The sequence below is a fragment of the Triturus cristatus genome, chromosome 6, assembly GCF_964204655.1.
Source record: "Triturus cristatus chromosome 6, aTriCri1.1, whole genome shotgun sequence".
Lineage (NCBI taxonomy): Eukaryota > Metazoa > Chordata > Amphibia > Caudata > Salamandridae > Triturus > Triturus cristatus.
This window is the reverse complement of record NC_140589.1, coordinates 1,482,458,558-1,482,475,929: the sequence shown is the minus strand read 5'-3', so window position 1 is coordinate 1,482,475,929 and position 17,372 is coordinate 1,482,458,558. Positions and strand designations below refer to the sequence as shown.

At 46.6% G+C, this 17,372-nt stretch overlaps 1 protein-coding gene across 2 annotated transcripts in view; it reads right to left on the bottom strand.

The window, feature by feature from the left end:
* Positions 1–17,372, bottom strand: part of SPTBN1 (spectrin beta, non-erythrocytic 1) — a 543,544-nt gene that overhangs the window by 60,940 nt on the left and 465,232 nt on the right. For both annotated transcript variants that reach the window (XM_085612597.1, XM_085612598.1), the window contains 2 exons: positions 4,706–4,844; positions 2,982–3,066 (listed from right to left, as the gene is read on the bottom strand). In XM_085612597.1, the coding sequence (XP_085468723.1) occupies positions 2,982–3,066; positions 4,706–4,844 (224 nt within the window). The remainder of the gene's footprint in view (positions 1–2,981; positions 3,067–4,705; positions 4,845–17,372) is intronic.

Genomic DNA, 17,372 nt, shown 5'->3' with positions numbered 1-17,372 from the left:
GATATATTATCAAAGAAGCTCTGGTCAACGAACGACCCTCAACAAAAACAGAGGAACCAATTTTGCGTTGTTTGCAATTTGTGTAATTATAAACGGACAGGGTTATTTTGCCTGAAACATGTATTTTCTCTATGTTTCATTAAGTAAAGGCTGCACAAATACTTAATGTGAAATCACTTCGTGGTGTGTTTGTCCTGGTGAAAACTATATTTGTTTGAGAGTTTGTTTGAATATGCGCTTTCACTGTGCAGTAAATACAACTTTTGTACTTGGCGTTTTCCATTGTTTATTTTTTGATGCTTTTGGTTGTGTTTCACGAGGATGAGTCTTGCTGGTCTGAGTCTTGGTTTTGAGCACGAGGAGGGATTGCGACTTTCACTTGTCTCGGTTCACGGTTGTCATATTATATTATGGGATGAAGAGGTAATAATTTTTTGTTTCAAAAACTTTATTAACATTTAAAATGCGCACATCAAAGAGTGGGTAGTTCCAACATTCAGTAGGCATGTCATAGGTGCCTGAGAGCTACCGGGTCTAGTTCTAGACTTGGTGAGTGCCTGTACCTCACACAAACCTAGAAGGCTTAGCTTGAGGTCCAGGGTATAAGCAAGGCCACTGGAATTATGCGACAGAAGAGGGCCAAATTATGAGACCGAGTTGAGTAAATGATACGACAAGCATAGGCAAATTATGCGGCTCATTTTTTTAAATAATATGGCTTCATTATTTTTTCATTTTAAAACTTGGTAACACTGTCTGGGCATTGATTGCACCTCATTAGGACCAGTTTAATACTGAAATATAACTATAAGCAACAGAAAGAAGACCAGGCCAGCTTTGCAAAGTGCCTTCCACCGCACGGCACCATGTGCCATAGCATTTTTACTAACTTTGGAACCGTTTGACCTAGAACCATTTTTTTGTGTTTGGTAATATCAGCAGATGAAGCAGCAGATGGTGGATTATGTGTGAAATCTATAAAACACCTAAATACAGCAGCAAGCATCTACAAGATTACCAGTCAATCTTTGCAAAGGGCCTTCCACTGCTCCAGTGCACTTTGCCACGTTTTAAGTAAATTGTGTTCCATGTGAGGTAGAATCAAGTTTCTTTTGTTGGAATCTGCAGATTATGAATTATGTAACAAATGCAGTAAACTCAATTATGTGGAAAACGCTGCTGCTGCAGAAACTCATAATTCTAGTGGCCCTTGCTTTAAGCGACTCAATCAATTAACGGCTGGTTTCTTTTTTAACTTTCTGCACTACCACCACACCTTTCACTTTCAGGCAGAGGCTCCTCAGAGCCAAACATTAACCATTCAGGGGCAGTTTTTGTGTGAAGGTTGAGTCCAGAGGGTGGCAGGAAGAAGGCCAGCAGGATTGCATTCAGATCCAGAGCACAAATTCTCTCGACCCATGGGGGCCTCACAGCAATGGTCCAGAAGACAGAGGAAAGGAACGAGATTCATAGATATTGTCAAACAGAAGGCCTAGAATAGGGAGCACTGTATGGGGACTAATTTTTATGTTTACAAATGGCCAGAGACAGCTTCTTCAGAGAGATACCCCAAAGAAGGGGACAATATAAGTGTTTTTTTTAAATTTATTTTTTAAAGGTTCATTCATTAGTGAAGCTGGCGCTGCTGCCAGGAGTGTAAGTGGCCACTGCTGATTATCATTAAGGAAGCAGATGCAGCAGGACTGGGCCCAGGGGTTTGAGGGGCCCACTGCATCACAATTATGACCGTCTACCTTTACAAAGGGGGCATGGCAGTTTTTTTTCTTTTCTAGCATTAGGACCAAGGTGATGGTCTGTCATGGTGGGGAAGAGGTAACAGATGCAGAGGAGTAGCCTGCTACTCAGAACTACAGTTATCATTAGCGCAGCAGGTGTAGTTGCTTTGGGGTTCAAGAGTGTGAGAGGCTCACACCACCCCAATTATGGGGATATGTATGTTTGGGGTAATGCATGCTTTTGTTTGATGCATTTGCTGTTTTATTAGTCTCATATTTAGTGCAGTTTATAAGCTATAGAAAAAGTACTCCTGAAATCAACTCATAAGACCTGCCACTTGCATGCAACCATCTCCCTCCTGCTCCCTAATCCTTACCATCAAGTTTTGGAGGGGGGCTCCAACCTCAAAACATTTTGCTTAGGGGGGCTCAGAGCAAAAAAGTTTGAAGACCTCTGATCTCGAGGGATAAAGTACCCTCAGTCACCCATCAACAACTGAGGGTGTGAGTTCACTGAGGAAAATTGTGTTTGTATATAATATAGAGGCCAAAGTTCAAGTTCCTTTATGTGGTCACAATACACTGAGGTGATGTGCCAATATCCTTTGATGGTATGGAAGGTGGGATTTTTATTCCATATAATACATGTTCACCCCTACACACTCTAGCAAAACTTTATTACATTTTTAGTCTTGTTTTCGTTCCAATGATAGTTCTCCAGATTTCAAATATGGAGAACAAATGTGGAGTATGTACTGCAAAAATAAAGCCACCAATGTACATCTTGTTATTTCTTGAGAAGATATTTTAAGGACTGTGAGGCAAACCACCATCCAAACACTTTTGTTTCATAACGTGAATCAACATGAAATAGCTGCCGTCATGTAGTAACTGAGCAGTGCGACGTATAACAAACTGGTCATAAATGTGTCTGCTCACACAATTACGCTGTAGTTAAAGATATATGAAGAGCTGCTTTTCTTTTTGATTAAGTGGCACTTGATGCTCTGCTCAGGAAGGTACTTTTAACGCTATCAGCTTTTGCTGCCAGAGTGACATCATTGTAATAAATTACTACCGAATAGTGATGCAATATTTCACTACAGGTGAGTAATGAGGACACATGCAGTAGAAAGACAAACAGTGAGATGCTTTTATAGCGGGATTAGAGGCTTCAACTGTTTTAAATTGTTATCTGCTCATAACATGCATGGGCTGCAGAGGAAAATAATGAACTGTCCTTACTCAGTCTAAGCCACTCCCATCGATCTTCCCATTTGTCAATCATTTCTTTTCTCTTCTCCGTCAGCTGCAATAACTTCTCCTTGATCTGTGTTTTAGGAGGAAAATCAAAACAGTTTAGAAAGGAATGAAACCAAGAAGAGCAGGGTCTGAATAGTTATTTAATGCTAAAAAAAGAAAAAATAAGATTAGGACCAATTAATGAAATCTATTTGTTGGCGAAAGTATGCAATCCACAGTTTCCCAATAACTGCAGAATACTAAGTTCTCTCATTCTTTTCTAAATTACCTAAGCTATAATGGGCACTTTCCATTCTGACTTGCATTCCACATCATCTCTCTGTAAACTCATCTCTAGGTGCTCATAAGCTACCCAGTAAATCATGTATCACTTCACAAACTACAGAGTATGGGAATAATAGTGTTCCATCAAGACAATGGTGTTGCGGACAATGAAAAATGACTGGTAGAAACTCTCGACTCCATGGACCAATATTTCTCTTTCTATTTTTCCATGTTTAATTTAGGACACTGCCATAACAGGTTACATGGTACAGCATAGTATGCATGTGTTTAGAGTTACATCGGCCACCCTGTCTCACCACATGCGCACATTGCTGCAACTCAGGACACATAATTATTGAATGTAGCAAGCATGCTATAATATACATATACGTGCATATGTGACGGATGTAGAAATCACCAAGCAGAAAAGCAGATATTCAATATGTCCCATTTCAAGAACAGGCTATTTACTTTTTTTCTTATGGTCTCTCTTTTGCACGGATCAGTAGTCTGATATCAAAGCAGAGATAAACTAAAACCCCTTAATTTTTGGGCCAAACATGTAGACTGAGAATGCTCCTAATCAAAAAGGCAATGCACAAAATGTACAGAGAAATGACATCAGGAATATAGATATGGATAAATATTGCCTGGTATTTATGAACAGCTTTGTTCTATGGGTAGATTTAGTTAGTGGAGTAATTACCATTTGCTTTTATTTTGTACATTATTCCGCTACAATCAACTTCAATATTTCAGTTTTCCAACCTTCTTGTTTGACCAAGCACAGCTCCCTTTTACAACATCCTGGGCACATCTCTTTTATATGAGGACATCATCTCCCGAACAAGGTACATTCCAGCATCACGCTTGCCACAAAACCCATCAAAAACACTTATGTCAAGCCACCAGGAAACGGATGTTGGTGGGAATGAAACTGTGTCGAGAAGTTGGTACAACATGGTTCCAATTGAAATTTTTATACTGATCTAAAAGTACAATTAAGAAGATACTATACATAGATCCTGGAGAAAACTTCATTAATTAAAGACACAAAATGCCCTGATTAAAAGTAATGGCTGCACCACAAAACAAAAACACAAACAGAGAAAACTTGAGCCCACTAAGCAGACATTGAAAAGCAAACAACCACCTGGCTCAGTCCTACAATATTTGTGAAAAAGGATACTGGAGGGTAGATACCAGACATCCTGAGCAGATGTGACAGGTTGCCTATGCTAGTTTAATTAATGTGTTCTATTAGATTTATGCTTAACCTCAACAGAACTTTAAATGAAACAAGTAATAACATGCCATAATATGTAAATGCTCATACAGATCTAGATAGTTGTAAATGACATGCCCAAACATAAAATTAGAACTGGTTAACACATGATATAATCAACATAGTGAAGGTGACCTGCGGCCAAGGTTTATATTACCTCCTCTGATGCGTAGTGTTTTCTTGCCAGTAGAGACTTGCCAAGTTCAATGCAGGTAGTAAAACTGTCATTACGGGCATCAATTTCTGCTTTTATGCCCTGATGATTGTTCATCAGTAATTCAACCGATGAAACATCCCTAAATTAACAAATGATCACTTAGAAACATGGTTCCGCATTACATAGAGTACAATAGGATTTGGATCAGGAATTTGTTTAACCCAATAATATACACTGATTAGCAGGAAAATATACTAACAAACATTAACTACTGAGAGACACAGCAGAGGAAATTCCCCAAACTAAAGTTACTTACCAGTAATGGCAATTCTGTCTGTCATAATAGTCTTCATTCATAAAAAACTTCTCAACAAGGGCCCAAAACAAGGAAAAATCAAGACCGTTCTTGGCACTTGTGCATGCATATCTATCCTTTTTGCTAACAGTGATGTGTGTACATCTGCAGAGGGTCCTTAGCTTACAAAACTATTATAAGCCAGTTTAGCCTTTTTCCAAACTAACACTGGCTGGACATTCCTGCCTCTTCGCTATTTATTACCGTAGGTTTTACAGCAGGATAAGCACTGGTCTGCTGTTTTAGTGCAGATCTGCCTAAGTAGCCAGTATCCGACCAACTAGCGTCTAAGATATGCACACTGTTAATTTGCCTTGTGGGTATGTCTGTGGTAATTTGCCTTCCAAAACACATAGAAAGTCAACAGCAGAGTGCTAATATCCCTCTGTAAAGACTGCACGTCATACACCTAGTAGGTACGAATGCAAGGAAGCTTCCAGACATTAATAATAGAAATAAAGAAAATACAAACCAAAATGACTGTGCACAGTATAAGGATGGGTATCACTCTTTCAAAAAATATATTTCTTTTTCTAAGACGACAAGGTGATTGCATGTGCTCTGGGTGATGACTCACCTCATTTGGGAAGGACTGTGACAAGGAACATGGATGAGGTGGTAATGGTGGATTGCTAATAGTTTGTTTGTCTGCGCTTGTTTGCCTGTGCTTTTTTTCTTATTTGGGTTTTTTCCCCTCCTACCCCACTCAGTTCATATTTAAGATAGACAACACTGCTCGTACTTGATTGGTGCTTGCCTGATCACATGACTGACCTCCAACAACTTAACTTCCCCTCACAGCGCACTGAGGTAAAGGACAGAGAGGTTAAAGTCGAATTTCAGTGGTGATTTTCCTGTTTGGGCCCAGAAATTACCTTTTGTCAGAAACCCTGCCTTTTCATCCTCATCACACCTCCTTCCCCGAAATCACCTTAAGGTAAAATACTACTTACCCTGTAAGCATCTGTTTCCAGGGTTTAGTCCTGTAGGTTCACATGCTTTTTATACAGCAGACAGCTAGCGTTGGCACAGGTATTACAGGTATTTAGGCTGCAGCCTACCAGACAGCGCAGCAGTGTGATATGAGAAAGACATCTTGGGGAATTTCAGAAAGTTGAGCAGGGAATGCATTCTGCCTGCCGTGTGCCATTGGCTTTGTGATTTGTGACTCCCGTTTTCTGGCTTTCAATTTGCTGGCTTACGCTCCCCTGCTCCAGTTCGTCCCTCCCCATGAGAAAGTTGTGTTTGCAGTATTTTTCCACAAACTTGTTTTCTGTAATAAACAGACCTGTAAATCTTGTTCTTATCTCGTCACATTTGCAGGGTATCCGAAGACAGATTCAAATGTCAGGCGCTGTCGTCCAATGGCATTTGCTTACTTTATTTTTTTGCCCCACCCCCCATGTCCCTGTGTTTGCAATGGCAAGCACTGGCATCCACATGCATGTCATCCTGGACTGTGTTGTGCATCTGGGGTTATGCCAAAGCGATGCCTCACAGTGTAAGCAAGTTGTGTGCTGTGCACTGATATGCCTCCATGTCTGAGAGCTGAGCAATGCGTGTGGGTGGCATTTCATGTTGTGGACCTAGACATACTGATGTGCTGCATCATGTGTGGTAGTTACTGCATGCCCTCCATGTAGTGGTGCTTTGTAGATGTGCAAAAGACACACAATTGATGGACGGAATGCAGAACAAATCAAAACATTCACCTCCAGTCAAGAGATCTGGGTTAAATCCATCAATCACTCTTTTGCTCACCATGCCACCCCAGTTTAGACCTGGCCATATGCAAATCAGCCTTGACCCTGTGCCTCATGGGAACAGTCCAGACTGAACTGCCAAGCCAGGTCCTCCCAGGACCGGAGACAAGCATCCTAGGACCGGTTTTGCGGTTTCACCCCTCTTCAGCCAGGATAGCTTGATTCCAGTGGCACAGTGAGCCCAGGACCCACGTCTGGGCATACCTGGCACACTTAGGGCGAGAAAGCAAAAGAACACAATTGATGTCCTTCAATAGTTCTTTTTTCATTTGTCACCCTGAGTGGGACGGCTATGCTCAGACGCGAGTCCTGTGCTTTCCATGCCACTGGAATTAAGCTATCCTGGCTGAAGAGGGGTGAAACCCAGATACCGGTCCTAGGATGCTTGTTTCCAGCCCAGGAAGGACCTGGCCTAGCAGTTCGGGCTGGACTGTTCCCATTGGGCACAGGGTTAAGACTGATTTGCATATGGCTGGGTCCAAACTGGAATGGCATGGTGAGCAAAAAACACAATGTATTTAGGCCCAGATCTCTGTACTGGGGTGAATGTATGACATTGTTCTGCATTCTGTCCATCAATAGTTCTTTTTGTATTTGTCACCCCGAGTGGGACGGGTATGCTCAGATGTGAGTCCCGTGCTCTCCATTCCACTGGAATCAAGCTATCCTGGCTGAAGAGGGGTGAAACCCTGAAACCGATCCTAGGATGCTTGTTTCCAGTCCAGGGAGGACCTGTCCTGGCAGTTCGGGCTGGACTGTTCCCATTGAGCACAGGGTTAAGACTGATTTGCATATGGCTGGGTCCAAACTGGAATAGCATGGTGAGCAAAAAAACGATGGATTTAGGCCCAGATCTCTGTACTGGAGTGAATGTATGACATTGTTCTGCATTCTGTCCATCAATAGTTCTTTTTTCATTTGTAGATGTGCAGCGCACACTGCCGATGGTGCACAGCTACACATGGTGATGTGTGTTGAGCCATGGTTTGGACGCCCACTGCATCGTGTTGTCTCAAAACAATATCAAAGTTGTATCAACGCTCAATGTCGGGGTGGGGTGGGGGGTGAGGGGGTTTAAGGGTACTGAAAATAAGAAACAAAATACGTAAAAACTTACCTTACCGCCTGGTCCCTCCACACCGGCGGAACATTACAGGAAGCATGTCCAGGCAATGCAGCATTGTGATTGGTCTGAACACAGCGGTTCGGCGCAAAGCCAGGGAATGGGAGTCTGGGCATGTTCTCCACCCAGGCTGTAATGCAGCCTAAGTGGAGACTGCTGGCCTAACATTCATGCGCACTTACAAAGTGTGCTCACCACTCCTCCTGCTCCTGTCATCAGAGCAGCCCGCACCGCCCTGCAAAGCTGCCTCAGCTGGACATAATAAAATGAGAATAACCTCAAATTATTATCATTTTATTTTTCCTTTATTTTACTGCTGCACAGCGGTGAGGCGATGCACCTCCTCCTTAGTGGCAGAGCCGCCACTGCTTGCATACCTGAGAGCTATTTGGTTTTTGCCAATGTTTGTTTTTAAACAGGACAGCCATCACCAGATACACCCTTTCCTTCTTGCTACTCGGCGGGTACGTTCGACATAAACCTCCTGCTTCCGTTTCCTATTGACGTGGTCTGCATGTAAAGAGCAGTGTTTTAAAAGCCAGTGTGAGTTCAGTAAATTAGTCTCCCGACTATGCATGCTCATTAAAAATGCATAAAGAACAGATAATTGCAGTCAGCAATAATACTGCCAAACCCAGGTTCAATTGATAAACTCCAAAAACAAAATAAAAAAGCTTTGTGTGCACCAGACAAACAAGTTACTTACCTTCGGTAACGATATATCTGTAAGAAACATTAGTTAGTTAGATTCCTTACCTTAGACTATCCCCAGGCGTCAGGCTGGATCCGGAAAGAATTTTCGTCAGCAATACCCTTGCACGCCGCTAGGCGTCGTCTGCGGCTCCGCGCCCGTCGTCGGTGTCGCCGGGATGACGTCGTCGGAGTACTTAGACGCCGCCCTCGCACGCGGACGTCAGTTCTTGTACATAGCTTTCCGCGCCAGGAACGCAGAGCCATGCAAGAAACCGACACTGGTGCCATGAATCTAGGGCCCTGAAAGGGATGACCTTTACCCTAGATATCAGTTTGTAGAACGGGGAGGAGGGGTGGGGCGGTAAGGAATCTAACTAACTAATGTTTCTTACAGTTACCGAAGGGAAATAACTTGTTCATCTGAAAGAAACACGTTAGATTCCTTACCTTAGAATAGATACCCCAGCAATACCAACCCCAGTGGTGGGTCTGCAAACCAAGATCACACCAGGAAGTCCTGGAGAACGGAACGGCCAAAGAAGCAGTCTCTCCGGACGTGGCTGTCTAGGCAGTAATGCTTGACAAAAGTGTGCAGCGAGGCCCACGTTGTTGCCTGACAAATGTCCTGCAGAGGGACTCCCCGTCCCAGGGCAGTAGTAGCTGCTGTGGCCCGAGTGGAATCGGCCCTCAGCCCCACAGGAGGTTCCTTCTTAGCCAAGGAATAACAGGTCTTGATGCACAAAACGACTCACCGAGAGATGGTTCGCTTGTGCACCGCCCGCCCCTTCTTAGCGCCCACGTAGCCAACGAAGAGTTGGTCATCCACCCGGAACTGTTTTGTGCGGTCCAGATAGAAGAAGAGCGCACGTTTTGGGTCCAGACGGTGGAGCAGCTCTTCCTCTTTCGAGGGATGCAGAGGCAGAGGTAGAAAAAAGGTGGGCAATGTAACAGACTGGCCGATGTGAAAGGCAGTAACCACCTTAGGGAGAAAGGAAGGACGAGTCCTGAGAACAACCTTGTCCGGATGGACAGAGAGGAAAGGAGGTTTAGGAGAAAGAGCCTGGAGCTCACTCACTCTTCTGGCAGAGGTGATGGCAACCAGGAAAGCAGTATTAAGAGTCAGAAGACAAAGAGGACAATTATGAAGTGGCTCAAAAGGAGCGCACATCAGATAGGTTAACACCAGGTTCAAGCCCCACTGAGGCATTACGAAAAGGACAGGAGGAAACATGTGAGTAATACCTTTAAAGAATCTAGCAACAACAAGGGACTTGAAAAGAGAAGGCTGATCAGGAAGCCGTCAGAAGGCAGAAACAGCTGAAAGATATCCCTTTAGGGGGCCCAGAGCAGAGCCCTGCTGGGCCAAGGGAAGAAGAAAGAGCAGAACTTCGGAAAGATGGGCGGAAAGGGGATCCACAGCCTTTGCTGTGCACCATGCCACAAATTTGTTCCACCTGCAGGAGTATACCGTTTTAGTGGAGGGACGCCTGGCTGCCAGAATGACATCACAGACTTCAGGAGGCAAGTTAAATGGCATCAACTGTCGCTGCTCAATCTCCACGCATGGAGGTGGAGGCTGGACAGGTTCGGGTGGAGGACCGTCCCCTGCTGCTGCGTCAGAAGGTCCTCCTTAAGAGGCAGTCGAATCGGGGGATCGATTGACAGACTGAGTAGCTCGGGATACCAGTATCTTCGTGCCCAATCCGGAGCCGCAAGGATGACTTGGGCCCGGTCGCGTCTGATCTTCTTCAGCACTCTGGGCAGAAGTGGTATAGGCGGAAAGGTGTACAACAGACCGCAACTCCACTCGCGATGAAAAGCATCTCCGAGCGAGTGCCGCCTTGGAAATGCCAACGCGCAGAACTGATAACATTGCGCGTTCTCTTTGGTGGCGAATAGATACAACCAAGGCTCTCCCCACTGTCGAAAGAGGCCTTGCCCCACATCCGAGTTCAGACGCCATTCGTGATCCATCATGCACCGGCGGCTGAGCTTGTCAGCCCTGGTTTCGAGAGCCTGCCAGGTGTTTAACCACCAGGGTGTTGCCCTGATGTTCCAGCCATGTCCAGAGGCACAGAGCCCCCTGACAAAGGGTCCACGACCCCACCCCGCCCTGTTTGTTGCATTACCACATGGCGGTGGTGTTGTCCATGAACACCTGCACTACACTTCCCCGTACAGAGGGAAGGAATGCCATTAGTGCAAGCCGGATCGCCGGCAGCTCCAATAGGTTGATATGGAGCCGGGACTCCGCCGGAGACCAGAGGCCTCTGATCTCCGCCTCTCCCATGTGGCCCCCCCCATCCCAGGAGGGACGCATCCATCACCACTACGTGCTCCAGTTGGCGTAGGGAGAGGGATCTGCCACTGACCCAATTGCGGTCAATGAGCCACCACTGCAACTGTCTTGCAGTGCCCTCCGAGATCAGGACGTGGTCGGACAGGTTGCCCCGATGTTGAGCCCACTGGAACTTCAGGTCCCACTACAGAGCCCGCATCCGCCACCTGGCGTGATGTACCAGCAGGATGCAGGAGGCCATTAGACCCAGCAGCCACAGGACCATCCTGACCGAAACTCGGGATAAAGGCTGAAAGATCGGAATCAGAGCCTGAATATCCCGAACCCGCTGTTCTGGAGGATAAACCCGAAACAGCGCCGAGTCCAGAACCGCTCCAATGAAAAGAAGCTTCTGGGAGGGACTCAGATGCGACTTTGGCACATTGATGGAGAACCCCAGCAAATGCAGGAGGTCGGCCGCAGTCTGGAGGTGGGAGACGACTGCCCAGGGCGAGCACGCCTTCAACAACCAGTCATCGAGATAGGGGAAGACTGGAACCCCTAATCTGCGCAGATGAGCTGCGACCACCGCCATCACTTTCGTGAACACCCGAGGGGCACTGGTGAGGCCGAAGGGGAGCACGGTAAACTGAAAGTGCTCATGGCCTACCGTGAACCGCAGGTAACGCCGGTGGGCCGGCAGGACCGGGATGTGGAAATAAGCGTCCTGCAAGTCCAACGCTACCATCTAGTCTCCAGGGTCTAGGGCAGCCAGAACCTGAGCTAAGGTGAGCATCTTGAACTTCTCCTTCCGGAGGAAGGCGTTGACGCTCCTGAGGTCCAAGAAAGGGCGTAGGCCCCCTTTGCCCTTCTTGGGAACCAGAAAGTAGTGGGAGTAACAACCCCGACCTACTTCTGGGCCAGGAACGCGCACAATGGCCCCCTTGGCCAAGAGGACCGTAACTTCCTCCTGCAGAAGTTGCAAGTGATCCCCGACATGCGGTGGTACTGCGGTGGCATGGCTGGAGGGGTCAATTTCAGGGTCTATGGGACCCATCCTCCACGCACTGTTGCGTTTTGATATCAGATATTTTAGTAATTCTCAACTTATGTACTTGAGAGTTTTATAAAGTTCAGAAAAAAAGTTAAACAGCATTTTGTCGTTGATTCATCTCAATTTTATTCATTGGATGTCCAAAATGTTCATTGTGTTGATTTTGATTAAGGATCATATAACTCAATACAAATAACTGGTTGCCCAATGCATTTCGAGCCTAACCGGCTCTTCTTCAGGGGATCTATCTCTATGACATAAACCACATAAAAATTACAATGATGCTAGAGCGTCATATTGCACGTATAATTAAAATTGTACATTCATGGTTTAATTTATACTTCATGATCTTGTGTGGTCACTAGATAGAAAGAGTGTAACCTGGGAGAACCACACCAAAAAAGTGACTTGACTAAAGGTATAACGTAGAGATTGATCTAATAGGTGATGTGTCAAACGAACTGAAATCGGTGGTAAAATAAAATGTGTACCTTGATCTTGGGTATAAATCGGAATTCAGGATTAAATGGGTTTCGCTTTCTGAAAAATGAAAACTTCAATCAGTTGTGATCTTAGCGCTGTCTCTATTATGTTCAAAATAGAGGTTAGCTATCGTAGCGTTGTCAAGGTCTTACCGTTAGCGAGTCGATACTTTTCCCGAACGCTGATCAAAGTAGTAGCGGAACGAAAAGACAGGAATCCGTTCAAGGGTATTCGTCATGTTCAAATGCCGGGGGGAAATGTTTAATGGCTGGAGGGGTCGCCTCGAAGGGGAGGGAGTAGCCTCTTCGGACGATTTGCAGCACCCACCTGTCCGACGTGATGGTACGCCAGTGGAGCAGGTGATGGCGAACTCTGCCTCCCACTGGCGTGGAATGGGCCTGAAAGGTCGGACTAGGAAGGCTTTGAGGCAGATGCTGCGGGAGCAGATGTAGGCTAACCGGCTCTCTGTCCCCCTGCTCAGCCTCGGCGGAATCCACGTCCGCGTTGAGGCTGGTTCTGCAGTCTGTGGCTAGACGGACGTGCGGGGCGTGCCTTACTTGGCCACGAAAGGGGCGAAAAGCAGAAGTTTGCGGGCACGGGGCCGAGGGGCCCAAGGACTTGGCCGTAGCCCTGGAGTCCTTAAATCGCTCCAGCGCACTATCCGCCTTGTCGCCAAAAAGGCAACGGCCATCGAAGGGCATGTCCATGAGAGTGCTCTGGACAACCCCTAGAGAAATTTGTGGATCTCAGCCAGGTGTGGCGATGAATCGCCACAGTTGTCGCAATCACCCTACCTAGCGAGTCCGTGGTGTCAAGCCCACATCGAATGGAGTACCGTGCTGCATCCCGCCTCTCAGCAAGAGCCCGGGCGAGCTATGTCCAGGCCTCCTCCGGACTCTGGGGCAGCACGTCCCCCACCGTATCCCACAAGGAGTGGATATAACGGTCAAAAAGGCACGCGGTATTAATGGACCGCAACCCCAAACTGAGGGAGGAAAACAGTTTCTGTTCCAAACTTTTGGAATCCCGATCCGGAGGAGCGGACGGTTAGGCAGTCTGGGACGTAGAGGCCTGGATAACCAGACTCTCAGGGGTGGGGTGCACTGACAGAAAGCTGGGGTCGCCCGGAGCAGGGCGGTGGCGCCGTGCCACATTCCGGTCCACAGGAGTGACTGTGGAGGGCTTGGACCAGGTGCCCGTCAGAACGTCAGTGAGTGCCTCATTGAACTGCAGTAGAGGCTCCATAGAGCTTACTGGCGGTTGAAGCACCTCTGTGAGGAGGTTAGTACTCACGGCCGCTGCGGGAAGCTCCAGGTGAAGGGCTTCGGCAGCCCTGCGCAGCACCATAGAAAAGGTTGCACCCTCATCCGTAGCCACGGAGGGAGGAGAGAGGACGTCAGTGTCAGGCGAACTGTCGAGACCACTGGCATCCCCCAGCTCGTCTGCCCAGTCCTGACTTAACTGGCACTGCTGTGCCAGAGGGTCCTCAGACCCCTCCCAGTCGACCCCGTCATCCGTCTCCTGGTAGACAGGTAGAAAGGACGGAACCGGGCGGTAGATGAAATGCTGATCCATCGGCGCCGGACCAGGGCTAAAACTGGGGACGACGTCGTCCAAAGACTGCGCCGGTAGCGGCACCATAGGGGTCGGCGCCGGCGGAGGGGTCGTAAGGTCAACCGGGATCCAGGCGTGGATCCCACGGGGACCTGTGGCGTCAGGACCTAAGTCGACGACGGCGCCGAAGCCGCCGGCTCGCTAGGCCTCCCAAGCGGACCCGTGGGGCCCGAAGGCGTGCCGACAGATCACGACGGCGGAGCGAGACTCCTCATGGCCACGAGGAAGTCTCGAACCTCGTCCGGAGTCACGTTAGGCCCAGGGACCGGAGGATATGGGGCCGGATGAGACTCTTGCGGCTTCGATGGAGCCGCGCGGGTGGTTCCACCCGAACCATCAGCCGAGTCGCGCGACCGGCGAGGGGAGTCAGAAGAGCGATGTCGCCTCTTTGACTTCTTCTTACTGTGCCTCAACTTACCTGAATGCGAGAACTTCGAACCCGACTGCCGGAGCTCGAGGAGCTTGCGGGACCGCTCCCGCCTAGCCTTCGAGGTCAAGGCCTGGCAGTCGGGGCACGACTGGGCCTCATGGTCGGCCCCGAGGCAGTAGAGACTCCGACGGTGGTGATCTGTAACCGGCATCAGTCGGTTACAGGCGTCGCACGGCTTGAAACCGGGCATCCCTACCGGCACCAGGAGTCGAGGTCGACTCGAAAGAAGAACCAAAAAAGTCCAAAAAGTTTAGTCAAAAAGTGACTAAAGGGTATGCTCTACCCTGATCTGCGCTTACTGGCGCGGAAAAAAGAAGAACTGATGTCAGCGCGCGAGGGCGGCGTCTAAGTACTCCGACGACGTCATCCCGGCGATCACGACGCCGACGACGGACGCGGAGCCGCAGACGACGGCTGGCGACGCGCAAGGGTATTGCTGCCAAAAAATCTTTACGGATCCAGCCTGACACCTGGGGATATTCTAAGGTAAGGAATCTAACTAACGTGTTCTTTCAGATAGTGCATGTGATGCGGCCTGAATACAAGCCACTAATATTCAGCATGAATCTTAATTTCATTCAGAACAAACAGTTCAAAAGGTGGAAAAGCAAACATTCTCTAAACAGACATCACATGCTCAAAACATTTTCACAATTTTACAAGCGTTTCAAATACACAAATGGCGCCTGTATTGACGACTACGAATGATTACCATTAGGAATAGATATGAAACAAACACTGGCAAAGCCAATAGGTCTCGCCTATGCAAAATCGATTGACACTGGCAATTTTTGTCAGCTATGTTGTACATAGTAACGGCTGCTGGGCAGCATGGTTGAAAGTAAAAAATAAATAAATAAAGAAAACAAGAAAAGTGTTGACTGCGCCATAATGCTTTTTCCTTTTCGGCCACGTTGCACAGCAACCGCTATGCGGTACACCTGCGTAAAAAAAAAAACAGACACAGCCAATAGTTATCGCATAGGCAAGACCAATTGGCTTTGCCAGTGCTTGTTCTTTGAAGAATCTTGAAGTCACTTAGTCCACAATGCGCTTGAGCATGAACTCCACCATTAGGTTGTTTTTTGCAGATTGGGTGAAAGGTAAGAGAAGTATGCACTGTGCATTGTAGTTAGCTAAATAAAACATGTTGAGTATTAAAGAACGTGTACAGTACTTACCAGCTTACAGGGTACATATTATAGTACTGAACTACGCTCAATCTTATGTAAAAGAACCAGCCTGTACTCTATTACAAAATTTGTGTATATAACTTTCTTTGAAATCGTCAAGTATCCCAAGTTACAAATTAATCAAAGTAACACATTCTAATAAACACATTTTGAAACAGTGTCAAAATATCCTATCATTCATATACATTTATAAGTGTCCTTGGTAAAGGGAATGCCTAAATATAACCACTGAGGTTTACAACTCAACCGTCAAGCTGGTCTACTTTTTTAATTCTTTTTTTCTAGACACTTTTCTGCAACATCGACTATGGGCACAGTTTCGGTAGTCTTCAATTTAATGCCTTCATCAGGAAGGAAGAAACTTTTGACCAGCAAGACATCACATTTTGTGCTCCCCGATGTGTCTCAAAATATCAGTGTAAAGTCAAAATTAATTGCCACCATGGGACTCTACTGCTTGTTATACAGTTTGTGGGCGCCATTCCCATCAATATCAATTTAGGATTACTTTGTTTATTCCAAATTTTTGATACACGTACACCTGCCTACAGTCCAAGGCTGGCGGGCCCTTTCGAAAGACAAAGAGCAATGCCATAAACAGTAATGAGCATAGAAAGGCATTCCCATTACATCGCTCAATCTTTGATAAGGGCAGTAAGGTATTAATAAAGGAACCAAATCAATGTCCCCGCCCCACACACCATCCTGGGGAGATCCCCCCGAAAACAGGTGCAGCTGAATACGATGAAACCAGTGAAAGCCCCATGGCTAAACTGAAATAGAGGCCTACTCTACTCCTGACAAACAGTGTTTATATGTGATGCTGGGGTAATATTTAAGACTTGTTGCTTAAGCAAGCTTTTCAGAGCAATTTAAAGTGGTCACCTCTAACTGCCAGGCCTAGAGCGATCATCTCCATCCTCAAAATGTCCCAGACCAAGAATAGCCAGGTTCTGTAGGTAGGCGTATTCCCCTTAACACAAATGCCCTGTGTAGCGTGTTTAACTGTGCTTAGGAGGAAGGAAGTCTGGCAGCCTCTGTGAGATTTCAGAGGATAGGAGAGATAATCTGCCACCCTAATATAGTGGGATTTTGATCCCTTGCATACAATCAATCTTGTCTAGGGTTTCCTTCCAATTTCCCTGGAGTTTGAGACAGTGCCACAGCAAATGAAGAAGTGACCCAGAACTACCACTGTTCCTCTAAAAAAGGTCACATTTGCCACTTCCCATTGTGTACCCTGCTGGGTGAGTAATACCAATAGGTCATGATTTTGATTTTTTAAGCGTCTACCTTGTAGAAGTTCTAGAGGCACTCAATTGTTACCCAGTTAATATTTCTGTCCACTCTTTGTGAGTGGACATCCACCCAATTTTAGTCTCCTACCTTACCTGGCCCGCTGTCAGCATTTTAATGGGTTCAGTGTTAAGGGCTTTGTAAAGTAAAACGATTAGCCTTCTGTCATCAGTCTTGAGAAAGATCCACTTCTCAAAAGTGGGCATGTGTCTGGAAGCCCCAGGTTTCACATCTCCCAACTCTAGGGCAGCCATATTCCCACCTGACTCGTAGGCATGCCTCGAAGGTCATATAAATCGCCAACTCTTACAATTCCTCCTGCCATTCTAAAAACTGGCTGCAGTTCATGCCAGAGGTGAAGTCAGGGTTTCCTATGATAGGAGGG